The sequence below is a fragment of the Odocoileus virginianus genome, chromosome 21 (genome assembly GCF_023699985.2).
Source record: "Odocoileus virginianus isolate 20LAN1187 ecotype Illinois chromosome 21, Ovbor_1.2, whole genome shotgun sequence".
NCBI lineage: Eukaryota > Metazoa > Chordata > Mammalia > Artiodactyla > Cervidae > Odocoileus > Odocoileus virginianus.
In genome coordinates, this window is record NC_069694.1 from 42,464,547 (window position 1) to 42,491,486 (window position 26,940).

Consider the following 26,940-nt stretch of genomic DNA (forward strand, 5'->3'; position numbering starts at 1 on the left):
TCAAATGAGTATATCTTTCCTTTTCTCCTTTGTTTTTCACTTCTCTTCTTTTCACAGCCATTTGTAAGGCCTCCTCAGACAGCCATTTTGCTTTTTTGCATTTCTTTTTCTTGGGGATGGTCTTGATTCCTGTCTCCTGTACAATGTCACGAACCTCCCTCCATAGTTCATCAGGCACTCTGTCAGATCTTGTCCCTTAAATCTATTTCTTTCTTCCACTGTATAATCATAAAGGTTTTGATTTAGGTCATACCTGCTTGGTTGAGTGGTTTTCCCTACTTTCTTCAATTTAAGTCTGTATTTGGCAATAAAGAGATCATGATCTGAGCCACAGTCAGCTCCCGGTCTTGTTTTTGCTGACTCTATAGAGTTTCTCCATCTTTGGCTGCAAAGAATATAATCAATCTGATTTTGGTAGATGATAGATAACTATTTTCTAATGGAGTCAGGGAGCAAATGAGACTTTTATGTTTATAAAAAGGGGCATGGATTAAACATCATATTGTGATGATTCAAGAACTATTCTAATTCTAAAGTGTTTACATTGTAACTATTCTGTGTATGGAGATAAGTAATTTGGGTTCCTATATGTCACTGATTTTTGGTTTGTTAGTTGCACAATATCTTAATCTGTGATGGATGGCAGGGAGAACCATTACAGGATTTGCATAGATCAATCTTATTTGAGAACTGATTATAATTTGAATTGTGAATACTCCCCTTTTAGCACTATTGGGTAGCAAAACTTAATTCTTACTTGTATTGCTTACATTGTGGAAGTAAGTTATGTAGAGCCAAAAAACATTAGCTGCAAATATGTACTTGGGGAGGAAATTCTGAAACAAATGCTGATTTTTTTCAATGACAGTTGCTGATGGTGAGTTGTTGTTGTTCTCCCATCCTTTAGATTTGATTTGATTTACAATATTGTGTTAGTTTCGGGTGTCCAGCTTCAGATTCTCTTCCGTTATAGGTTATTATAATCATTATCATAATAATTCATTATCAGATAATGAATATAGTAACAATACAGAATATGCTGTACTGCTCTACAGTAAATGTGTTTATTTTATATACAGTCATGTGTATCTGTTAATCCCATAGTCCTAGTTTATTCCCCTCTCCCCTTCCCCTCTGGTAACCATAACTTTGTTTTCTATGTCTGTGAGTCTCTTTCTGTTTTCTAAGTAAGTTCATTTGTACCAATATTTTAAGATTCCACATCTGGGTGATATCTTATAAATGCCTTTCTCTGATTTACTGCAGTTAGTATGATAATCTCTGGATACATTCATGTTGTAAATGTCAGGATTTCGTTCTTTCTTGTGGCTGAGTAGTATTCCATTTCATAAATACACCTGTTGAGCTAAGAAGGCAGAGATTGGGTTTCAGGGCTGCTGAAGCAACAAGACTTGCAGCACAGAACTAAGGCAGGGCTTCTCTGGTGGCTCAGCTAGTAAAGAATCTGCCTGCAATGCAGGAGACCTGCGTTCAGTCCCTGGGTCAGGAAGATCCCCTGGAGAAGGAAATGGCAACCCACTCCAGTATTTCTGCTTGGAGAATTCTGTGGACAGAGGAGCCTGGTGGGCTACAGTCCATGGGGTCACAAAGGGTCAGACACAACTGAGTGACTTAACGCTTTCACTTTCAGGGCAACAGAAGATGTGAGGGTGTTCCCAAGGTTTCTTGGACTGCATTTGTGCAGGGCAAGACTGTGAGGCCTGGTATAGAGTGGCTACAGTAAGTTTGAGAGTGGATTGAAGGTACTAGAGGTTATTCACTGTTGAAAGATGACATTCCAGCATAGCTAAAGTAGAGAAATTTTGTTATCATCTTAGGTATGCAACTGAGACACCAGAAACACATGCTTTTGGAAAATAGGCCACACTGTACAGAAAGCATGATATCAGTTTGTTTACAGCCAGGAAGTGGGAAATCACACAGAATTGGACAGGGGAAGTTTAAAGAATTATTAAACTTTAGTAGAGAAGTAACTAAAAAATGCAGAGTGAACTCTAAAGGGTACCCTAGGGCTGAGGGAGATTACCAAAGGAAGGGTAGATTTGGAAAAGGGATCCTCTTCCCAAGACTGGGCTTCAGATCTCATTGGAAAAGGTATGGTTTCATCCCACTGGATGGTGAAGTTGAGTGGACTCTCTGGACCACACTGGTTCACAGATGCCAGATAACAGAAAACTACCCTGTCTCTGGTTCACAGGTTAAAGACTGGTAAGCTCAGTGGGGGTCAGGGCATTCATTGGGAGCTGGCTTGCTGCCAGATTGGTACACAGTATGGGATACCCATGTTGCAATTAATGCAGGAAGCAACCCTCTGAGGCCCAGTTGAGCACAGCGGGATACATGAGTAAGCAGGAGTCAGGGAGCTGCTGGTGGCAGGCTTGGAGTGCACTGGAGTTTGCATTAGGAGGACTGTAGCGAGGTGATCACTGGACTCAGGCTAGGGCTTTGAGGTTGTTGAAGAAGTGTGCACTTTGGGTTTGCTGCTGGACCCCTGTGCCACCAAATAGCCCCATATTCAGGTACCACTACACATCCTTCTACAGTGTCCCTCTAATGCCCTCTGCTGATTTAACATTGTGTTCACTGTGGAGAAATGCTTAGTTTTCAGTCCATTTTCTCAGCAAATACTAAGGGTGAATTTGGAGTTGAAAGGCAGTAGGTTGGTAATTGGTCCAAAAAACTGGACTGAACCTGCCCAATAGAGCTTAAAATTGAACCTCAAAAAGATAAGAAGAGGTACCAGTAAATTACCTGCCTGCTGGAATCAGGCTCTTAACATTCTAAAGGAAAATAGCATTATTCAGGCTCCTTAAAACCAATCATTCACAAGTCCAGCATACAGCAACAAATTATTGGAAATAAGCAAGCAACTGTGACTTATAATCCAGAATAAAAACTTTCACTAGAAGCGTGCCTTTAGATGATGCTGATGTTGGAAATAGCCAATAAACATGTTGAAGCTTCTTAAACAAAAATATTGTCTTATGGGTGAGGACTCTCAGAAAAGTGGAAGCTGAAAAAAATCAAGTGGAAAACCAAGGGGTAAAAAAGTGTGGTATCTGAAACAGAAACATTTATTGGATAAACTTAAAAGCTGACTGGAGTTGGCAGAAGAGAAAGGTCAGTGAGTTTTTAAAAAGTCAGTAGGAATTTTTTGAAAAAGGAAAATAAATGGGAGAAAAGAAGCAAAGCCTCAGTAGCTTGTGGACAACCTCAAGCCATCTAACATGTGTATAAGTGAAGTTCTGAAAGAAGAGAGAGAGAATGTGGCACAAAAAGTTTTGGAAAAAAAGTGGTTGAATGTTTTTTGCCATTGGTGGAAAACATCAGCCTACAAATTCAAGCAGCCCAGTAAATATAAGAAAGGATAAATCCAAAGAAAACCACAGTTAGGCACAGAGTAGCCAACCTGCTGAAAATTTATGATAGAGAGGAACCTTAAAAGCAGAGAGATGGGGAGAGGAAGAGGGCAGAGTAGGGGAGTAATAAGAGTGGTGGCTGGCTTCTCAAGAGCATTATGAGCTAGAAGCAGTGGAGTAGCATTTTTAAGAGAGAAAAAAACGTAGAAACATGTCTGTTAATCTAGAATTCTATAGCCAAGCAAAAATAAAGATGAAGTGAAGACATTTCAGGTAAGTGACTGTTGAAAGTTTTATTAATGAAGAAAAAACGTTTTTCAGGAATCCTCTAGACAACTTCCCAAGAGACTGTTATTTGCTCAGGCGCCCATGCTGTATTGCTGGGAAAGCAAGGACATAGCCTCTTCGTCCTTTAGGGGGAGGTTTCTGTCATCAAGGAATAGGGAGATCAGGACAAAGAGAAATCAGTTGTTGTGGAGGCAAGGAGCAGTGTTTGCCACATGTGAATTAAATTACTCTTATAATCAGAAAAAAATGACAAAGCTATTTGGTCTTTGCTACACAGATGAAAGTAAAGCAGAAAATAAGTCATTTGTTGTTACATTGGCCATTTACAGATTCTTATAAGGGTTCATAGAAAACTTTTAGGCATCATCTTCTAGTCCTTCTTCAGTATGCATTCAGTTTCCTGATAATCATGCTAGCCAGTGGTATAAAAAGGTAAAGAATACATCTTGACCTAGTCTGCCGGATAGACAGACAGCTCTTTCTGGGTTTTAACAACCATTTTCTGGGCAGCGTGTCATTTTCTTCAGAGACGAAAGGGATTTTCTTTAGAAATTCTGGTCAGGAAGCAATTAATTCAACTGTGATTGTCAGGAAATACTTCACAGAGTAATAGTAATAGTGGCAGTAATAACAGCTTTTCTTTATTGAAGGCCAGGTAGTATCCTGAGTACTTTCAAAACTTCCAACAATCTTATGCATTAAGTGTTATCATTCTCATTTTTATAAATTAGGAAACTGAGGCTTGTATAAAGAAATTGCTTAAGATCCTTCCATCAGTGAGGGGCAAAGCTAGGATTCAAATCTAGGATAGCCTGATTTGAAAGCCTATGTTCTTAACCAGATACCAGTGGCCATGGCTAACTTGCATTCTCTTCATTAAAACATATTACCTGTTCAGTAGGTTATAAGTTGACTCACATTAGGCTTTCTTGGAAGAATGACATTGATTTGCTTACTCATGGCTGTTAAAAATCATAGAGTTTTCTCATAAGGGAACCATTCATTAAAATATACATTGAAACCATTTAGGTCACCTGCAGGAGAAAGCTGACTCCATGTTTGTTGTGTTTACATTTAATTTACTCATATAACTTCTAAAGAAGTCAGAGAAGCAATTACATTTTCTGACAGTTTTATAAGGCAGAGTTAAAACTGGCCCATGTCACCAGCATGCTTTTGAAATATGTTCCTGGTTTATTGACCAGTTGGCACTTGAATGATTCAGGCATCCAGACATAAATATATAATGAGCAAAGTAACTTCACCTAAGTTCAGAAAACTTAGATTGCCCTTTAATTTAACTCTGTAAGCAGTAGCTATTTTTCATGAGGCAGAAAAGATTTTACATTTAAGTGGAGTTGCAGAGTACTTAATTGATGATTTGATTCTGACTGACCGCTTGATGCAAATTGAGTCTGAACAAGTGGAATTCTTCTGTGTGTCTGCTGCGAAGGGGCAGAGGGAGATGAGCAGATATTTCATGAAGAGCTGAATCTGGGGTGGATGGAGGAAGAGGTGGTGCATGTGGAGAACAAAGGTCTTCTAGCTTCATGCTTTGCCATCTGGTGCAAACAGAACTACTGCAGCTCACTGAAAGCAGAAGTAATACTGTAGTGGAAAAAGAGGTAGTTATGGGGCCTTGGGGTCCTTTCTCTTTAGCTGGCTCATGAGGAAAGCAAACTAGGCTAGTGCTCAGGAGGCTTTTTAATGACCCACGTCTGGAAGTGGCACGCATCACTTTGGCTTTCATTTCTTCTGTCAGAACTCAATTGTAGGGAGACTGAGAATTGTATTAAACTGTGTTTAGGAAGAAAGATAGTACACAGTATCTAGAAACACAAATCTATGCAAAGCTAAGCAAGCAGAAAACAAATTAAGGCAATTATTAACTCTAGGAAAAACAGTTGTACAAGGAGAGGAGTAAAATAAAGATGATAACAGCCAACATTTATTGTGTACTTACTCTGTGCCAGGTACTATTCTAAGTCCTCAGTTTTTTCACATGTTAATTTTATTAAAAATTCTATCCAGTAAATACGATTGTAATCCCCATTTTACGGATAAATGGTCATTTCACCAAAGTATTGATACCACAGTGTTTATTGAATAAATGGGATAGGGAATGAAGATAGTGGAGTAAGAGCCAAATATCTTCTTTTATAGTAGGAAATAATAATGTGGAAATAATGCCTGTATTATAATTTTGAACATAACAAATTTGAACTGTGCGGGTCCACTTATATGCAGGTTTTTATCCAGTAAATATGTACAGTACTACATGATTTGTGCTTGATTGACTCCATGGATGCAGAACCTTGAATACAGTGGGCTGACTCTGGGACTTGAGCATCCACACATACTGAGGGATGACAGTATATAATATCTAAAATTAACAGTCAAGTTACAACTGTATGCACATACTGTTTAGAAATATAGAGGTCAATATCAGTAGAAACAACTAGAAAAGTTGAAAATCCTCTGGGTGACCTGTTCAAATACAGGGTATGGACTTGCCTTCATATTCTTGCACTTTATGAACTATGTTGATATAAAAATAAAGTACTTGTTAGAAGAGATGCTATCAAGAGAGATGAAATGATATGAAGTGGTCATCATTTATATGGCTATTCACATAGAACTGAGATGGTTTTGTAAATCACTAAATAATGGAGCCATACACTGCGAGGGAACTAAGGCCAAATGTGTGGACCTGGGTTTGTCCTACAGTCTGTTGGCCGAGTCATTAACCTTTGAGGATTTGCTTCCTTCTTGTTTTAATGAGAATGATGCTCTCTTCCAGTTACTCTAGCTTCTAGATTTCTATAGTTCTAGGTGTTAGACCAAGTAATTTTTGTTTTTAAACAGTAAGTCAATGTGACGGTATAGGCTACGGAGCTACCTTTGAAAGCAGCTGGCCATTAAGTCACAGCCAACACCTTGTTTTATGCTTCCCAGCTCCATATACATATATACTTGTAGATTTTTTTGGAAGGGGAGGGGTTGCCAGGTTTTTTTTTTCCCCCCTGGCTTCCCAAGATGATGATTTTAATTTGTTGACATTTCCTACTGATAGATACTGTTATGTAAGAAGTGTATGCATTTATTATCCACTTCCTACTTCTAACCGGTGGTCATGAAATCATGGTTATCTAATGTGACCATTTCTATCCTAGGTCCAGTGGCATTGCAGAGCACGGATGGTTGCCGGAGCCAACTTCTACATTGTTGGACGAGACCCTGCTGGCATGCCCCATCCAGAAACAGGGAAGGATCTTTATGAGCCGACTCATGGCGCCAAGGTGCTGACCATGGCCCCGGGCCTGATCACCTTGGAGATCGTTCCCTTTCGAGTTGCCGCTTATAACAAGAAAAAGAAGCGGATGGACTACTATGACTCTGAGCAGTAAGCTTTACATTCTGTGCATAAATCTGTAAAACACCGTGTGTTCTGAGCTGCTCCTAGGGTTTTAATGTATTGCCTCATCTTTACAACAGCTTACCAATGGCAGGCTTTGTTGTACCAATTTCAGAGACGGGCAAACCAAAGAAACTAATTTCTCAATACTTTAGGAGTTAGAAGTAGAAATAAAAATTGAATCTGGTTTCATGGTTCATAATCTTAGGAATTTTGTTGGAAAGTGTTTAAGGCAGTGATGACATTTCTGTCTGCCTTATACAAGTAGTCCAAGGACTCAGCGATGATTTTGCTAGTAAGCACAAGGGACCAATGTAATAAGAGAGTTTGACTAATATTTGTGCAGTCATTGTGTGAGAGGCACTGTCCTCATTGCAGTATAGGTATTAAGTTAATACTTGTAATTAATGCCCTATACTAATCCTGTGAAGTAGGTGCAGTTATCCCCATCTTGTAGATTGGTAGTAAGATGAGGCATACGAAGTTCAAATACTTTTGTAATGTGACAGATACAGTGAATTGGCAGCTCACTGGGTATGCTGACCACTAAGAGTGCAACTTCATTCTTTAAAGATCTTAGAAGGGGCAAAAATGAACAACTTTTTTGTGCAAATTACTGATAATATTGAACATGTATCTATCTTCTTTTGACTGGCAAAATTTTATTAGTTGCTATCTATAGATAATATCCATACAGACATACCTCAAGATAGTGTGGGTTCAGTTCCAAACCGCTGAAATTAAAGTGAGTAATCCCAATAAAGCAAGTCACATAAAATTTTTTTGTTTCCTAGTACAGATAAAAGTTATGTTTACATATACTATAGTATGTTAAGCACACAGTAACAGTGTTTCTAAAAAAGCAATTTACACACCTTAATTTAAAAAACTTTATTGATAAAAATGTTAACCATTTTCTGAGCCTTCAGTGAGTTGTGATGTTTTTGCTGGGGGAGGGTCTTACCTGGATGTTGATGGCTGCTGACTGATTAGGGTGGTGGTTGCTGAAGGTTGGGCTGTGGTATTACCTTAAAATAAGACAACAGTGAAGTTTGCCACATCCATTAACTTTTTCACTAATGAGCTCTCCGTAATACACAATGCTGTTTAATAGAGCTTCTTTCAAAATCGGACTCAGTCCTTGCAAACCCTGCTGCTGTTTTATCAGCTTAAGTTTATGAAATATTCTAAATTCTTTGTTGTCGTTTAAAACTCTGTACAACATCTTACCAGGAGTAGATTCCATCTCAAGTAACCACTTTCTTTGCTTATTAGAAGCAAGTCTTTAGCCATTTAAGTTTTATTGTGAGATTGAAGCAATTCAGTCAAATCTTCACACTCCACTTCTAATTCTAGTTCTCTTGCTATTTCTACCACATCTGCATTTCTTTCCTCCACTGAAGCCTCGAACCCCTCAGGTCACCCATGAGGTTTGGAATTCAGTTCAGTTCAGTTGCTCAGTCGTGTCCGACTCTATTGCGACCCCATGAAGTGCAGCATGCCAGGCCTCCCTGTCCATCACCAACTCCCGGAATCCACCCAAACCCATGTCCATCGAATCGGTGATGCCACCCAACCATCTCATCCTCTGTTGTCCCCTTCTCCTCCTGCCCCCAATCCCTCCCAGCATCAGGGTCTTTTCCAATGAGTCAGATCTTTGCATCAGGTGGCCAAAGTATTGGAGTTTCAGCTTCATCATCAGCCCTTCCAATGAACACCCAGGACTGATCTCCTTTAGGATGGACTGGTTGGATCTCCTTGCAGTCCAAGGGACTCTCAAGAGTCTTCTCCAACACCACAGTTCAAAAGCATCAATTCTTCGGTGCTCAGCTTTCTTTATAGTCCAACTCTCACATCTGTACATGACTACTGGAAAAACCATAGCCTTGACTAGGCAGACCTTTGTTGGTTTAGTAATGTCTCTGCTTTTTAATATGCTTTCTAGATTGGTCATAACTTTCCTTCCAAGGAGTAAGCGTCGTTTAATTTCATGGCTGCAATCACCATCTGCAGTGATTTTGGAGCCCCCAAAAATAAGTCAGCCACTGTTTCCACTGTTTCCCCATCTATTTGCCACGAAGTGATTGGACCAGATGCCATGATCTTAGTTTTCTTAATGTTAAGCTTTAAGCCAACTTTTTCACTCTCCTCTTTCACTTTCATCTCTTAGAGTCTCTTTAGTTCTTCACTTTCTGCCATAAGGGTGGTGTCATCTGCATATCTGAGGTTATTGATATTTCTCCTGGCAATCTTTATTCCAGCTTGTGCTTCCTCCAGCCCAGCGTTTCTCATGATGTACTCTGCATATAAGTTAAATAAGCAGGGTGACAATATACAGCCTTGAGGTACTCCTTTTCCTATTTGGAACCAGTCTGTTGTTCCATGTCCAGTTCTAACTGTTGCTTCCTGACCTGCATACAGGTTTCTCAAGAGGCAGGTCAGGTGGTCTGGTATTCTCATCTCTTTCAGAATTTTCCACAGTTTATTGTGATCCACACAGTCAAAGGCTTTGGCATAGTCAATAAAGCAAAAACAGATGTTTTTCTGGAACTCTCTTGCTTTTTCAGTGATCCAGCTGATATTGGCAATTTGGTCTCTGGTTCCTCTGGCTTTTCTAAAACCAGCTTGAACATATGGAAGTTCACGGTTCACATATTGCTGAAGCCTGGCTTGGAGAATTTTAAGCATTACTTTACTAGCGTGTGAGATGAGTGCAATTGTGCAATAGTTTGAGCATTCTTTGGCATTACCTTTCTTTGGGATTGGAATGAAAACTGACTTTTCCAGTCCTGTGGCCACTGCTGAGTTTTCCAAATTTGCTGGCATGTTGAGTGCAGCACTTTCACAGCATCATCTTTCAGGATTTGAAATAGCTCAGCTGGAATTCCATCACCTCCACCAGCTTTGTTTGTAGTGATGCTTCCTAAGACCCACTTGATTTCACATTCCAGGATGTCTGGCTCTAGGTGAGTGATCACACCATTGTGGTTATCTGGGTCATGAAAATCTTTTTTGTCTAGTTCTTCTGTGTTTGGAATTAGCTTCCAAACTCCTGTGAATGCTGGTATTTTGACCTCTCCCCAGGAATCACAGATATTCTTAATGGCATCTAGAATAGGGAATCTTTTTTAGAAGGTTTTCAATTGACTTTGCCCAGATTCATCAGAGGAATTGCTATCTGTGGCAACTATAGCTTTATAAAATATATTTCTTAAATAAGAAAACTTGAAAGTGGAAATTAGTCCTTTATCCACAACATTAGCAGGCGTGAAAATAACATTAAATTCGTTGCACACCTCCATCAGAGCTCTTGGGTGACCAAGTGCATTGTCAGTGAGCAATGCCAATATTGTGAAAAGTATCTTTTCTTCTTGAGCAGAAGTTCTTAACAATAGGCTTAAGATACTCTATAAAACCATGTTGTAAACAGATGTGCTGTCGTTCAGACTTTGTTGTTCCATTTATACAGCACAGGCAGAGTAGATTTAGCATCTTTCTTAAAGACACTAGGATTTTTGGAATGGTCAATGAACATTGACTTCAATTTAAAGTCATCAGCTGCAGTAACCTCTAACAAGAGTCAGCCTGTCCTTTGAAGCTTTGAAGCTAGGCATTGGCTTCTCCTCTCTAGCTATGAATGGCATCATCTTCCAAGAGAAGGCTGTTTCATCTCCATGGAAAATCTGTTGTTTAGTGTGAAAGTGTTAGTTGTTCAGTTGCCCCTGACTCTTTGTGACTCCATGGACTGGAGCACACCAGGCTCCTCTGTCCGTGAAATTCTACAGGCAAGAATACTGGAGTGTGTTTGCCATTCCCTTCTTTAGGGGCTCTCCAGGGATTGAACCCAGGTCTCCTGCATTGCAGACAGATTCTTTGCCATCTAAGCCACCAGGGAAGCCCATTGTTTAGTGTAGCCACCTTCATTAATGATCTTAGCTAGATCTTCTGGATAACTTGCTGCAGCTTCTATATCAGCACTTGCTGCTTCACCTTGTATTTTATGTTATGGAGATGACTTCTTTCCTTAAACCTTATGAACCAACCTCTGCATGAGACTTTTTTTTTTAAACTTCCTCGCCTCTCTTAGTATTCACAGAATTGAAGAGAGTTGGGGCCTTACTCTGAATTAGGCTTTGGCTGAAAGGATTATTGTAGCTGGTTTGATCATCTATCCAGACCACTAATACTTTCTCCATATGAGCAATAAGGCTTGTTTGGCTTGCTTGTCATTCATGTGTTCGATGGAGTAACACTTTTAATTTACTTCAATAACTCTTTCTTTGCATTTACAACTTGGCTGCTTGGCACAAGAGGCCTAGCCCATCTCAGTTTTCAACATGCCTTCCTCGCTAGTAAAGCGTAATCATTTCTAGCTTTTGACAAGTGAGAGACATGTGCAGTTTTGACTTGAAAACTTAAGAGGCATTGTAGGTTATTAGTTGACCTGGTTTCAATATTGCTGTGTCTCAGGGAATAGGGAGGCCTGCGAAGAGGGAGAGAGACGGGGGAATGGCTAGTTAGTGGAGCAGTCAGAACACATACATTTATTAAGTTCACCATCATTATATGGGCATGGTTCTGGGGCTCTAAAACAATTACAGTAGTAACCTCCAAGATCACAGATCATCAAATATAATAATAATGAAAATGTGTGTGTGTGTGTGTGTGAGTCGCTTAGTTGTGTCCGACTCTTGGTGACCCCATGGACTGTAGCCCCCCAGGCTCCTCTGTTCATGGGATTCTCCAGGCAAGAATACTGGAGTGGGTTGCCATTTCCTTCTCCGATTTTAAGAAATAGGTAATCCAAAGAGGTAGAACCGATTGCAAAATACAGGACTTTAAGAAAAATAATAAACATTAAATATTTCATAGAATTTTGAGATGGAATAGACCTTAGATATCCTTTAGACAAGCCATTAGTTTTATCAATAGAGAAACTGAATAAATTTGCAAAGATTGCATTAATTAAGTCTTCTTCTCAACTAAACACTGTTTCTCTAGCCCTCTATTTTTCTTATTATTTATTTAGATCCCAATTAGAAAATTTTAAGTTTATTTTTATTTTAACATCTTGTTTAATTTGATCTAAAGACTTTTCAGGTCTTTTAATTGCTGATTCTGTCATACTTGCTATATGCTAATTAAATTTTTAGTAACATGACCTTCAAGGTTATTATTCAAGTCTGTAATAGAATTATTAAACTAGACTTCATAGAGGACAGAACTCACTAGTAACCTTATGATGTACAATTCAGCTTCTGTTAAACATAGTATTATTCAATTAAATACAAATCCTCAAAATTATATTAGTATCCATCTCCCATTTTTATCATGTCTACAAAGATGATTTAGTTTGCTAGGTTGAGTCTCTGATTTCGGGGGAGTGATAACAGTGATAGATTAAATATTTCTTTAAATTATTATTATTGTAGGATTGGATTCTTTAAGCTCAGAAAACAAAACTATTGAATGTGTCTAGGGATTGCTGTCTTATAATTTCTTTTCCTTGATTTTAATTCTGTTACTAGTGTTGATCCTACACACGCAAATTCAGGTCTCTTTTCTGTCCTCCCTCTCTTCATTCTGCCAAAATGATGTTTTTTTTCTTCTAAGATTTTTTTATACTTTCCCTTCACTGACCAGTTTCTTTCTGTTCAGAATTGGATCTAGAACAGCTTCCCCTAGAAGTGTCTCTGTTTTGTTATGCTAGAGTCAGAATAGCAAAAAAGCACAGACTTTGAAGCCCAAGGGAATGGAATCACATTCTTGCCCCACCACCCCTGTAACTGTGTGACCTCAGGTAAATCACTTTCCTCTTTCTGCCCTACTTTCCTCAGCTTCAGAATGGGGAATAGTGATCATGCTGTATGCATGTATCTTCATAGAGTGGTTGAGGACCAAATTAGTTCATATATGTCATTTGCAAGCAATGTTACCTGGAACCTAGTAAGTACTAGAAATGTGTATATTGTTATCATATATATAATGTATATATAATGAAAAAGTACGAACAATTGTGAGGATTATCAAAATGTGACACACAGACACAAAATGAGCAAGCACTGTTGGAAAAATGGTGCCAATAGACTTTCTCAAGGCATGGTTACCACACACCTTCAACTTGTGAAAGATACAGTGAAGTGAAGTGCAGTAAATGAGGGAAGCCTGTAGGCAGTACACCCTGTAAGTTTAGAGTGGCCGTGTGAGGCTCTAGAAGCAGAAGTTAGGAGTGCTAGCCCCATGCTTGAATGACTTGAGATTCCTGTGTCATCTCTGGCCTTGTTTCCTTATCTCCAGAATGGTGGCAGTGGATGAACTGATTTCCTTCTAGCTCAAAATCTGTAGTTCTTTCCAGAATCTGTAGCTCCTAGCTATTTTCCGTTAGTAGGAGCTTCATGTTTTGTTGATTAATACTTACTTCATGCAAATTGTACCTGCTTATTTAGTACTCTAGCTTTTTTAGTATAAATTACACTTCAGGTTGAGCAAGTGGTTGCCTCTTAGTTTCTGTGAGGATTGGTTCCAGGACCCCTGCACAGATACCAAAGTCTTCAGATGCTCAAGTCTCTTATATAAAATGATGTAGTATTTGTATATGGCTTACACACATCCTCCTGTTCACTTTAAAATACCTCTAGATTATTTTTAATACCTAATACAACATAAATGCTATGTAAATATGATATAAATGCTACATAAATTACATATATTGTTGCCTTCTCATGATAAATTTTTGTTTTTGCAGTGTCAGTTGTTATCTGTCTTGTTTCATTTTGTATTTTGTTTATTTGGATCCTTTCTCCTTTCCTCTTCATGAGCTTGGCCAGAGGTTTATTGATTTTGTTTACCCTTTCAGAAAACCCACTCTTGGTTTTACAAGTTACATTTTGGGGACTTTCTGGAATTCTCTTCTCACCCTCTGAATGTTTTCAGTCAGAGGTTGTTTGAATCCTTATATGTAGAAACCAAGGATATGGAGGGCCAACTCTATTTTTTAATTTTTGTTTTCTCAGTTCATCTCTACTAATGGGTGCTGACTGAAACTTAAGTCTTATAACTTCTCATCTGAAAGAACTCATCCTTTTTTCCATGATACTGTACAGTTGACTCTGTGTTCAGGAATAATGCTGATCCTAACCATGTAACCTCATTTAGTGTGGCCTGTTTTGTAATGGTTCAGACAAGAAGGAAAAAGAAATTTAAAAAAAAAATTCTTTTGTTTCTGAAAGGGACATAAATTCTGATGTCATTTAATAAAATAAGTTACCTGCAAAAATAAATACTATTGATAACAGTGGGACTTGAGGGATTTGTTGGCTTCTCATTTAATGACAAATAATTCTGGAGAAAATGCACAATCTTAGATGATAGCTGACTTTTCTGAGTAATGGACTCTAGAAAATCACAGGAAAACCCCACGAGTCAACGAACAGAAAAGGCTTATTGTGTAACTGATTTGGGGAAATGTGAAAGCATTTGTGACTGTGCTCAACGGCCTTGGTGTGGGATTCAAGGCAAGACCCAGTCTAGACCATTATTTTTTTTTTAAACAACTTATTTATGTATTTTAATTGGAGGAAAATTACAATATGTTGATATATTTTTTTGCCATGTATCAACATGAATCAGCCACAGGTATACATGTGTCTCCCTCATCCTTAACCTCCCCTCCCTCACCCTTCCCCACCCTACCCCTCTGGGTTGTTCCAGAGCATGGGCTTTGGGTGCCCTGCTAGACCATTATTTTCTGAAGATCTGAGTTGTGGCCCAGGTTATAGTATACTGCAGAACCTCACCATGAGAAGAATTTGCAATAAACCAGAAATGTACCATTTTTACCCTTGTACAAAATTAGGGTTTGCCAATAACTGGAAATTGTTCTAAATCATGGTGTGTTTTGTTTTGGCTTAAAAATAGATATATGTGTCTCTGTGTGTATTTATATATGTATATGTATGCATATGTATATATATTTGTATACATGCATACACACATACTACAATTTCACAGTCTGAAAAAAAGTGAAGCTATAAAAGCAATGTGATGAGTCTTAAAGGATCTTTTTCTACCAAAGAGATGCTTTAGAAGGTTAAAGAAAATTTTTTTAAAGAAAAAGCAATTAGAGTAAACTTTGAACTATGTTACTATATAGGTGATTGAAGTGAAAAATATAAATTAAATATTAAGGAAAACAAAAAAGCTTCAAATATGTCTTTTTGTGGTTCAAAACATGTAGGGTCACCATCAGAGATTTTAATTTTCTTAATCTGGAGAGGATTACCTATTGGCAATTCTTTTGAAAGCTCCTCCTGACATTGGGAACCCCCACTGAGGGTAGGCTTGGTTTCCTACAAATCGATAGAATGTATAATGCTAGGGGTGGAATGCTGGGCAGGGCAATCCTTCACTTCTCACCCAGCATGCAGTTTATTTGTGTGGTTTATGTACAAATGTTATGAGTGAAACCTCCTTCTGAAAGTAACAGTTAGTCACTTACAGAGTTAGAGGTGAGAAGTAGAATTGTTCTGCACGTGGCCAACTATTTAAAACTTAGATGAGTTTGCATTTTGATGAGTTAAGGGAGCAAAACTAGAGTTGAGCTTTTACACTTCTTGTGCGGATGTGTTTTGTTACTGTGGTTTCCTTGCATGATCAGTTGATTTAATCACACACAGGACCATAGAGTCCATCTGTATGTAGTTGAATGATGTGCTGGGAAGCCCTTGATAACTTTCATGTTTTGTTAAGTCTGTGTAATATTGCTTTAAGTCTCTCTTTTAATCATTCAAAAGCTAAATAATTACATCAGTTCTCATAAGATTTTCCAGTGATGAATTCTATATTAGTTGCATGACTGGCTCACTTTCTTTGAATTTTTTTTGAGTTACTAAATCTTAATAAATTGTAACTTGGGAAGCTTTAAAACTGCCTTAGTTTTCTAATTTTTTATATTCCTGTTCAAGTGTAATTAAGTTGATGGGAATATGTTGGAAAGTGATTAAAATTTTGTGGAAAGGCGATAGTCTTTGATGTAGTGAGAAAACATAGTTATGAATTATGCAGATATGAGGTTGTCTTATGTTTGATTAATGGATATTATTCAATGCCAGCTTTTATGTAATTAATGATTTTATAGCTTTGATTTGACTAAATACCAGTGTAAGACAAGGCTTAGGGATTAAAAAAAAAACTTCATGAAGATTACAGGCGAGATATTATTGATAAGAATTATGATAAAAATCATCTGTTTATACTTAGGAAGTGAAGTAGGTTCATATTAGCTGTAATAATAACTCAAGGAAATTTAGTTTTAGGACTATAAGATTAAAGCCCATTCTTTCAGCTATTACAAACTTTTAGAGATAATTCAGCTATTTGCAATTTTTTTCCCCTTTAGCAATAATTCTTCTTTGTATTTGGATAGATTAATGCAAATTTTTTGGTTCATATTTTTGAAATAGCAACTCACCCAAAAGAGAGTGCATGTGAGTCAGAGTACCTGGTGGAAATGGGTCAATGAGGGAACAGGTAGACATAAATGTTTGCTTTTGGTTATTTCCATGTTATCAGTAGAGTATTTCTTTCATATTTTTAATTCTGAAGTATACCTTAAATCATGTACTACTACTACTTACTGTCTTTTTTTTTTTTTTTAAAGCACTTTACTTCTAGACATCCTTCAAGGTTTTTCTCATGTATTCTTCACTCTTTTATATACTTTCCACAGGAGAGCTCACCTGCTCTAGTGGTTTCTGGGTGGTGACACTCAAAGCTATTCCTCAGTGTTTCCAAGTTGCTAATTATGTTAACTTTCTGTTGCCCTGTAACAAATTAACACAAATTTAGTGGCTTAAAACATTACCCATTTATAACCTCACAGTTCCTTAGGTCAGAAGCCTGGGGTGGCTAAGCCAGACTCTCTGGCCCGCCTGGGCTCTTATCTGAAGGCTCTGAAGAATCAACTTCCAAGATGCCCTTGTTGGAAAAATTAAGTTCCTTATGGTTACAGGACTGAGGGTCCCCGTCTTCTTACTGGTTAACAGGGGGGTTGTTCTCTGCAGCTCAGAGCCACTTTGCGCTTTTCCTTGTGAGCCTCTGGATCTCAGTGTTAGACCCTCCCTCAGGTCAAATCCCTGAGGCTCAAATCTGAGTACTGTGTCATCTGAGAACAGTCTTCCCTTTTAGAGGGCTTGAGTGGTTAGGCCTCTAATTAATTAGTTAGGCCCACTCACATAGTTTCACTGTTTTAGGTCAATTGATTAGTAACTTCAATTGCTTCTGCAAAATTCCTTTTGCCATATAAGGACATTATCATGGTAGTGATACCTTCATGGGGTGAAGGTCATGAAGGCCATCTTAGAATCCTGTCTGCACACTAATGGGCATTTCTGCTTAGATTTCATCATGTTATTTAAAATGTCCAGAAGCAGCTTTACCTTTCCCTTCATATATCTCCAAATCCTAAATTCCTTAGTTAGTTCTTGTTCTCATTATGTAGAATCTTGAAGTCCTTTATTCTTTCACCTCACTGTTTACGCCTTGTCATCTTGACCCCTGAAATATTTCTTGGGTGAATTCTGTTCTTTCTTGCTGTGTAGTCTTTGCCACACATAAAGATTTCTGTTAAAGTACTGGGGAACTGTCTGCCGTTAATTCGTAAAATGTTTTTATTGATTTTCACGTTTCTTGTGAAAACTTGTGGAAGTCTGACAGTAATTGCATGAATTTGCCAATGAGTCTTGTCCTGTGCTTGCAGATTTTTCACATACTTTATGGCAAAAGTTTTATTTTTTTATTGCATAGATAATAATTATTAGATAATAATAAATATTATATTTATTGCATAGGGGGTTATTGCATAATCATTAACAGATAAGGTCTCATTTAAAATCTTACTATACCTTTGAATCATAATTAATGGCAGTACTATATATATTTTTGAAAGTCAAGTTATATATTTTATAGATGCTGTATTTTGTTTTAAAGTCAACATTTACATTGAAATTAGGATAAACTTTCCAAATTTGCTATTCTTTTATTTATTAACTATATATTGATCTTTACTACATATATGCCCTTGTTAAGTGTGGGCAGTGTGGTTGGAAACAAGCTTGATTTGTTGCCTTAATAGATACAGGACTTACATTCTGGAGAAGACAGACGACAAACCATTAATGACACAGTTAACTAAGGGTCGCATGTGCTTTGCAGAAGACTTGTGGCAAGCTCAGCTAACACTTATCTGACCAAGTCTAGGTTATCAGGGATGGGTTCCTGGAGTAGGTGACATTTAGGCTGAGTTCCAGAAGATGAATAGGCATTCATACCCTTGATAAAGAAGGAGGTAATAGACTATGCCAAAGCCTTTGACTATGTGGATCACAATAAACTGGAAAATTCTGAAAGAGATGGGAATACCAGGCCACCTGACCTGCCTCTTGAGAAACCTGTATGCAGGTCAGGAAGCAACAGTTAGAACTGGACATGGAACAACAGACTGGTTCCAAATAGGAAAAGGAGTATGTCAAGGCTGTATACTGTCACCCTGCTTGTTTAACTTATATGCAGAGTACATCATGAGAAACGCTGGGCTGGAGGAAGCACAAGCTGGAATAAAGATAGCCGAGAGAAATATCAATAACCTCAGACATGCAGATGACACCACCCTTATGGCAGAAAGTGAAGAAGAACTAAAGAGCCTCTAAGAGATGAAAGTGAAAGAGGAGAGTGAAAAAGTTGGCTTAAAGCTCAACATTCAGAAAACTAAGATCATGGCATCTGGTCCCATCACTTCATGGCAAATAGATGGGGAAACAGTGGAAACAGTGGCTTACTTTATTTTTGGGGGCTCCAAAATCACTTCAGATAGTGACTGCAGCCATGAAATTAAAAGATGCTTACTCCTTGGAAGGAAAGTTATGATCAACCTAGACAGCATATTAAAAAGCAGAGACATTACTTTGCCAACAAAGGTCCGTCTAGTCAAGGCTATGGTTTTTCCAGTGGTCATGTATGAATGTGAGAGTTGGACTATAAAGAAAGCTGAGCACCGAAGAATTGATGCTTTTGAACTGTGGTGTTGGAGAAGACTCTTGAGAGTTCCTTGGACTGCAAGGAGATCCAACCAGTCCATCTTAAAGCAGATCAGTCCTGGGTGTTCATTGGAAGGACTGATGATGAAGCTGAAACTCCAATACTTTGGCCACCTGATGTGAAGAGTTGACTCATTGGAAAAGACCCTGATGCTGGGAGGGATTGGGGGCTGGAGGAGAAGGGGACGACAGAGGATGATATGGCTGGATGGCATCACTGACTCAATGGACATGAGTTTGGGTGGACTCCAGGAGTTCGTGATGGACAGGGAGGCTTGGCGTGCTGCAGTCCATGGGGTCGCAAAGAATCGAACAGGACTGAGCGGCTGAACTGAACTAAACTGAATAGCATTCTGGACAAAGAGATAAGCACTTGCAAAGGTGCTGAGGTGAGAAGACCAAGAGGGCTTGGGAAGAAGGGCAGGGTGGATAGGAAAAGGGAGTGAAAGGAGCAGGATGAGATGGGGACTAGATAAAGCAGTTCTTTGAAAGGTACAAACTGGAATAGATTTTTAAAAGATAGTGTTGTTACAGTGTACCTTAGATACTGGGAAGGTCAAGTTTTTGGTAATTAGGTAAATTGGATTATACTGACTGATTCTCCTAAGAGATTAACTAAAAATTCTGGATAAAGGAAAATGTTTTCAGAAAAGTATTATGGCACTGAAAAGATGATAAGAACTGTAAGGGTAAACTATTAAGTGAAAGTTAGAACTTCTGTTAACTTAATTGTTGAAGTTGCTTTTGCCCTGATGAACCTAGCTGACTTGAGTGTTGATTTCCATCGTCCTGACCAGGGTGGGGAGTCAGACAGGAGACACTCCCATTAAGCTGGTGCTCCCTCCTACCTTAGGTGTTTAGAGAGAGCCGGAAGTGAACCCCACTCGTTCCTCTTCCCTGAGCTTTAGGCTCAGAAGCTCAGACCTGCTCAAATGGGCCAAACTCAGATTACCTTGTTGTTGTTGCTGTTGTTTAGGTACTTAGTCTTGTGTGACTCTTTTGTAACGTGAACTGTGGCCCGCCAGGTTCCTCTGTCCCTGGGATTTCCCAGGCAAGAATACTGGAGTGGGTTGCCATTTCCTCCAGGGGGTCAGGTATCAAAGCCCTGTCTCCTTCATTGGCAAGTGGGTTCTTTATCACTCAACCACCAGGGAAGCCCTCATATTGCCTGGATTATATCAGAAAAAATCAACAACCCCAAAACCCTCAAGCCGTGAAATCAGTTTTTGGTGGTTCTTAACTGGGCATGCCTCTTAAATATTCAGCAGAAGCAAATGTATACTCTCACTGGATTGTTACTTCCTTGTCTTCAACCTCAACTTAGTCCCAAAAATAATTATACAGGCTTCATAGACAGTTTTAAGTCAAAAATGATAAAACATACAAGGGAACAGCACCAACAAAAGAAAAAAAAAAGGAAACTGCCTTCAGCACAAGCAGGTTTGCAAAGACTTCATATACCAGAATTATCAGACGTGAATTACAGAGTAACTATACTTGCAGTGTTTATTAAACACAGACACGTTTGGGACTACTACTTGGCACTTGAAAGTATAGACATGACCTAGCAGTATAGAAGAGAGAACTGGGAGGGAGGTCAGTGTGGAGGTGTGCTCTGGTGCAGGCAACAGTTAATGAGATGATGGTTTGGGCAGCTTGCAACGTGGAGACTGGAAGAAAGACAAGTAGGCATTCCCTGGAAATTTCTTATTTGACTGAATATCTGATAGGAGCTGTGCTCTAGCTTTTATTTAAAGAGTTTTGAGGGGAGGAAAACAAGATGAATTAAGATTTTGGTAAATTAGTTTGAGATAATTAAATTTTTCATGTATTTCGATTGGTCTTTGGTTTGGAAATAAAAAGTTATTGAATTTGTCACATATGATGCCAACCAATGCTTTTTGGTTCCTGGAAAGAAAGCCATAAACAGCTAATTATCTGATTTTAAATAAATTATTTGTATTTGAAGAGAATTCTTAGTGTGTTGAGGTACACTGTATTATGTATGAGTTTCTTTCGGGTTGGATGAAAGTTAATTAGCTCCCAAAGAGTTAATTAGATTCACTTATAAGTTACCACCCTCATCTTCAATTCTGTCAGAGAAGTTTCTCTTTGTGTCTCTGATTGCTTATCATCTAATTAGCATTTTTTTTAAACAGCCAATTGAATTGAATATGAACTTTGGAAAGATAAATGCGAAGGGCCCCCCTCTGACCCCAGCCTCTTGTCTTTCTGAACAACTTGTGCCGGTGGCTCCGCTGGTCGCATATGTGAGAGACAGCAGATGGTTGTAAAGATTTAAAATCTTGAGCACACGGCCATGAGTTGTACTTCGGAGTCGGTCAAGATGCTGGCCACATGTAGTGAGTGGTCGTACGTGGGACAAGATGCTGCGCCCCAGGCTCCCACACAGTCTGATGGCTGCTGTGCCTTTTCCATCCCTGAGTCCTAAAACCTCTTCCCCTTCGGTTGTTTTTTAGGTTGTGTGTTTTATTGTTTTTTGGGGGAGAGAGAGAGAGACAGAGAGAGAGAGAGAGAGTGTGTGTGTGTGTGTGTGTGTGTGTGTGTGTGTGTGTGTTTTAGAGGAGGCATTCTTTCAGCTGTGGATTGTAAGAATCTGTGACCAAGTGGTTTTGAAAAGGGAAAAAAACCAGACCTGCGTTTCTTTTTTCAGGTGCACGGATGTCCGTTACCGAGTATAGCCAGACGGGCTAACTGGAATTGCTTTGCAGTGAAAGCCTATGCTGTACTTGCTTGCTCCATCGTGTCTGACTCTCTGCGACCCCAGGGACTGCAGCCCGCCAGGCTCCTCTGTCCACAGGGGATTCTGCAGATAGGAATACTTGAGTGGATTGCCTCGCCCTCCTCCAGGGGCTCTTCCCTACCCAGGGATCAAACCCAGGTCTCCTGCATTGCGGGCAGATTCTTTACCAGCTGAGCTATGAGGGAAGCACAGTGAAAGCCTTAGGTCCTTTGTTTAGTAGCCTGACCTGCTTCTGGCAGATTCCCGATTACTCACAGGTAGGGTTTATAGCTAGTTTTTAGGTCATTCCCGGAAGAGCTCAGTTTTTACTTGGTTTATTTTTTCCTGTGGAAAGCTATCCATCCAAAGCTGTGATTGTGAAAACTGTGGTTAGATTACAGATAGTGACTCTTGTGTAAGTCCTTGCATCTGACTTCTGATAAAAAAAAAAAAAAACCAATCCTCATGTGATGGATAGAAGTACAAGTATGAAGCAGGGGGAAATAAATGTGTTTTCCGGAGCCAGGGTGGAGTGGAACCACCAGCTTGTGGAAGCAGAAACTCCCATTTCATGTGATGAAGAAATGCTTGTGGCATGCAGGGCAGATGGAGTGTGAAATAGGGTCAGGAAAAGAGGTACCCAGGGACTGTGGTTTTAAAGTGCAATTTCAGAAGGAATGCAAGCTGACTTCTGGATTTCAGACTCTTTGGCATTCTGAGGAAAGAAAGGACTTTAATTGGTCTGGCTTTTTTCCTTTAATCACAAAGTCAGGACAGAGTCATTCTGCAAGCTGCTCCCTCATTTTCTTTCTCATTGCCCATCAGGAACAGGCACTTTCTACCCAGACAGAGGGTTTCCTTTTTTGAAATCAAAAGTTTAAATTGACATGGCCAGAAAGATCTAGGGTCATAATTTTCCTTAATGAGGCTTACAGAAGGAATTGTTAAGTGAACCTCCTAAGGAGCAGAAACGTTCAAGCAACTTTTGTCAAATGATTGTTAGCCAAACTAATCAGTTGTACATTGGGTTGGAATGAGTGTTTTTGGACACAGTTGGAGAGATCTGGAACCCTGCAGGCCCTTGACTTCCTTTCCAGGTGCTGCTTTGCTAAGCCTGGAGGGATAACCTCTCTGGCTTGGAGATAAAGTCACTTAACTGCATTGATGGATCTTATGATCAGTTCCTACCACACAGGTTCTGGGTTCCTCTCAGGAGATGATCTTACATCTTTATTGAGAAGGTTGAGACCATCTTGCATTAACCACCTCATCTCTTGCTAACTATAGATCATCACTTATTTCTTTTCTTCATTCTCACTCTCAGAACTTCTTTCTCTTTGTTCATCCCAGACTTTATCTTCTCCAGCTTTCATTTCTTAGCTGTTTCTCTCTCCTGGCTTTCATTCTCCTCCCTTTTCTCATTCTTGCCACTTATTTTCTTCTGCCTACATACATGGTAAGACCTCTCCTTTCCTTTAAAAAAAAAAATCTTTTCTCCACTCTGTATCTCTGCTGCTTTATCACTTCATCTCTTTCCTTCATCATCCACTTGGTTGTTCAGTTGCTCAGTTGTGTCTGAATCTTTATCCCATGGGTTGCAGCACACCAGGTTTCCCTGTCCTTCACTGTCTTCTGGAGTTTGCTCAAACTCATGTCCACTGAGTCAGTGACGCCACTGAAACCACTGATTGAAGAGAATTTAAATTTTGATTCATTTATCCAATGGATTTTCCTCTGTCGTGGTCATCTTCCTTAGCCCCTCTGTGGCCTTAACAGAAATTTTACTTTTTTCATGAATCATCACTTACATTTTTTACTGTTCTTCAGTATACTCTATAACGACTATGTAACTGTACTCAGGGATGTACGTAGTTTACTTAAACCTTCAACTGTCATCATTTACAACATAAAACAACTTTAAATAACTATGCATAACGTTTGCAGACCTCTCCAATTATTTCCTTTACATCAGTTCAGTTCAGTTCAGTCTCTCAGTTGTGTCCGACTCTTTGCGACCCCATGAATCGCAGCACGCCAGGCCTCCCTGTCCATCACAAACTCTGGAGTTTACTCAAACTCATGCCCATCGAGTCGGTGATGCCATCCAGCCATCTCATCCTCTGTCGTCCCCTTCTCCTCCTGCCCCCAATCCCTCCCAGCATCAGGGTCTTTTCCAATGAATGAACTATTCGCATGAGGTGGCCAAAGTATTGGAGTTTCAGCTTCATCATCAGTCCTTCCAATAAACACCCAGGACTGATCTGCTTAAGGATGGACTGGTTGGATCTCCTTGCAGTCCAAGGGACTCTCAAGAGTCTTCTCCAACACCACAGTTCAAAAGCATCAATTTTTCGGATAGATCCTTAGAAATCTAATTATTAGTTAAAACATACTTGGCATACCTGTAGAAGCAAGGACCACTTGACAGTTTATGATTTCACTTGATTTCCAAGTTAACTCCGCAAATAGCAAAGTGGGGAAGGAACAAATGTACAGCCACTGATGAGGAGTAAACAGGGCTTATGATCTGGTGAGTTGAATGACCTAGAACTCTCTCTGGGTTCTTATCTGCTTCCTAGTCAGACCCCTTGTTTGAGGGAAAAGGTTGAAATTACCAGTAGACCCTGTGTGTCTTAGCCATAGGTGCTCTGTACTTAATGGGCTAAGGGCTTTTGTGTGTTTTGAAGGTATGAAGCTGAAAAGAACTAACACTGCCTTTGTGTAATACCTTATCCATGGAATAGTATTAATCATTGATACTTGTTTATTATTTTTCAAGTTCCAATTTTTCTCTTACTGTTCCAAAATACATTTAGCCTTTCAGATTAAGACTGTCTAAAAATTTTTCAACAGGTGCTAGTTAAATTAGATGTTTTTCCAAAAAAAAAATTCCTATTTCTAAATTTTTAGTTGCCAAGAACTGGGGAGGAGGGAAGGAAATGTGTATGGTTATAAAAGGGCTTCCCTCGTAGCTCAGTCGGTAAAGAATCTGCCTGCAATGCAGGAGACCAGGTTCAAGTCCTGGGTCGGGAAGATCCCCTGGAGAAGGAAATGGCAGCCCACTCCAGTATTCTTGCCTGGGATATCCCAAGGACAGTGGAGCCTGGCAGAGTACAGTCCGTGGGGTCACAAGCGTCGGACGTGACTTAGCGACTAAACCAACAATAAAGGGGAAATCCAAGCAATCATCGTTTTATTTTGTGATTTTTGATAGTCTGATGTTTCTTGCTCTGTGACAAACCTGAAATCAGGTTGATATTTATAAGTATTACATTTCATCTAGATCTTTTTCATTAAGCTTCTCTACCATGAACAGAAGACACAAACTTTTTTTAAAATTTCACTATTTACAAAGTTTTTTAAAATGTGAAATAATTTTCTTTTTTCTCTCCCTTTCAGCCATGAAGACTTTGAATTTATTTCAGGAACACGAATGCGAAAACTTGCCCGAGAAGGCCAGAAACCTCCTGAAGGTTTCATGGCTCCCAAGGCCTGGGATGTGCTGGTGGAGTACTATAAATCTTTGGAGAAGGCTTAAGCTGTTCACCCAGGCCCTTCACCTTTGACACCACACTGGGCAACAAGAGGGGACCACGTAGTTACTGTTGGCATTTCTTTGTGGTGGTGTCTGTCCAGACATGCATCCCCCAAACAGACCCTCTTCCTTAAGTGTTAACAGCATCGTTTAGTCTGCCTTATGAGTTCTGTTCTGAACTAGTGTAACACACTCCTGGTTTTAATGTATCTTTTCCAACTTTTTGTAGTTATATTCCTACAGTCCAGTTTTAAAACCTTGTCTTTTTTATTATATTTATGCTTCTGTCTTATCATTTTTTCAAGCTTGTATATCAGTTGTAACCAATAGTATACACATTGAATCTCACTTTTCATGTCTTGATAAAAGAAAAAAAGATCCACTAAACAATAAACTTGGCTAGGTCTTATTTTGGGAATTTTACAAGACATCTGTAGAAATTAGATTTTTTTTTTCCTACAGTGAAAATATAAACTGCTTTCTTCCTTCCCCTCAGCTATTGATCTCTTAACTGTTATGATCTAAAGTATATTAATATCTATGTAAACTCTGAATGAACTTTCTTGATTCAATAAAATTAAACTTTTTGGCTTCTTATTTATGTGATTTTTTAAAAATATTGTTATGTCTACACATACTTACCCTTTGTGTGAAAAAGTTTCTGGTGGAGAAAGGAATCTAACAATTAGTAGAATCAAATAATCAGTTCCAAGTACTGTTTCATAGTGAGTTTTTAAGTGGGAAAATAATGATGCATTCTCAATCCATCCAAAACCTCAGCCTCTTTTCCCAAATATCTCTCTAATATTCTTAAATAACTCAGATGGTGGTACTCGTAGTAGACACATGATGGAGGGATGTTAGGGTTTGCCAGTCAGTTTGTCTGGAGTGGGGGACAACATATCAAGTTTGCTTTTGTAGAATATCCTGAATACTTGAGTCATGGTTTCATGGTGGCAGTGATGGAGTCAAGATTCTGGGGGCAGTGAGTATGCAGTGGTGATGGCACCCATGGTATTGGGATCTCCTGGGCAGTATTATCCTATCTCAAATATTCCAGTGGAATGATCTTGGCTGAGTCCTCTGCCTCTAACTTCTCATTCCTGATCATTTTCTAAGCCTTATTCTCTTGCCTTTTCCATCAGTTCTGTAAAATACCCAGCAGTTTTCCTATATATTCCTTTGGTGCTTAAATTATCTGGAGTTTCTGTTTACCAAGAGCCCTGGTCATAACAGGTGGCAAGTGAAAAAAAAAATGTGTCTTTCACATTAAAATCTTGATAGTGCTAAATTGAAGCTGAATTTTGCTGTTAACATTTTTTTTTTAAAGGTTTATTGCTTTATTTTATTTCTGACTGTGCTGGGTCTTCATTGCTGTGCATGGGCCTTCTCTAGTTGGGGTGAGCGGGGGCTCCTTGGAGTTGCAGTGCTGAAGCTTCTCATTGTGGTGGCCTCTCTTGTGGAGCAGGGGCTCTAGAATGTATGAG

General features: G+C 39.1%; 1 protein-coding gene across 4 annotated transcripts in view; it reads left to right on the forward strand.

Moving 5' to 3' along the window:
* The window catches only part of PAPSS1 (3'-phosphoadenosine 5'-phosphosulfate synthase 1), a 109,301-nt gene extending 83,251 nt beyond the window's left edge, over window positions 1–26,050 (forward strand). For all 4 annotated transcript variants that reach the window (XM_070452245.1, XM_070452248.1, XM_070452247.1 and 1 more), the window contains 2 exons: window positions 6,842–7,071; window positions 25,318–26,050. In XM_070452245.1, coding sequence (XP_070308346.1) covers window positions 6,842–7,071; window positions 25,318–25,456 — 369 coding nt within the window. In that variant the 3' untranslated portion in view covers window positions 25,457–26,050. The remainder of the gene's footprint in view (window positions 1–6,841; window positions 7,072–25,317) is intronic.
* Window positions 26,051–26,940: the final 890 nt, after the last annotated feature.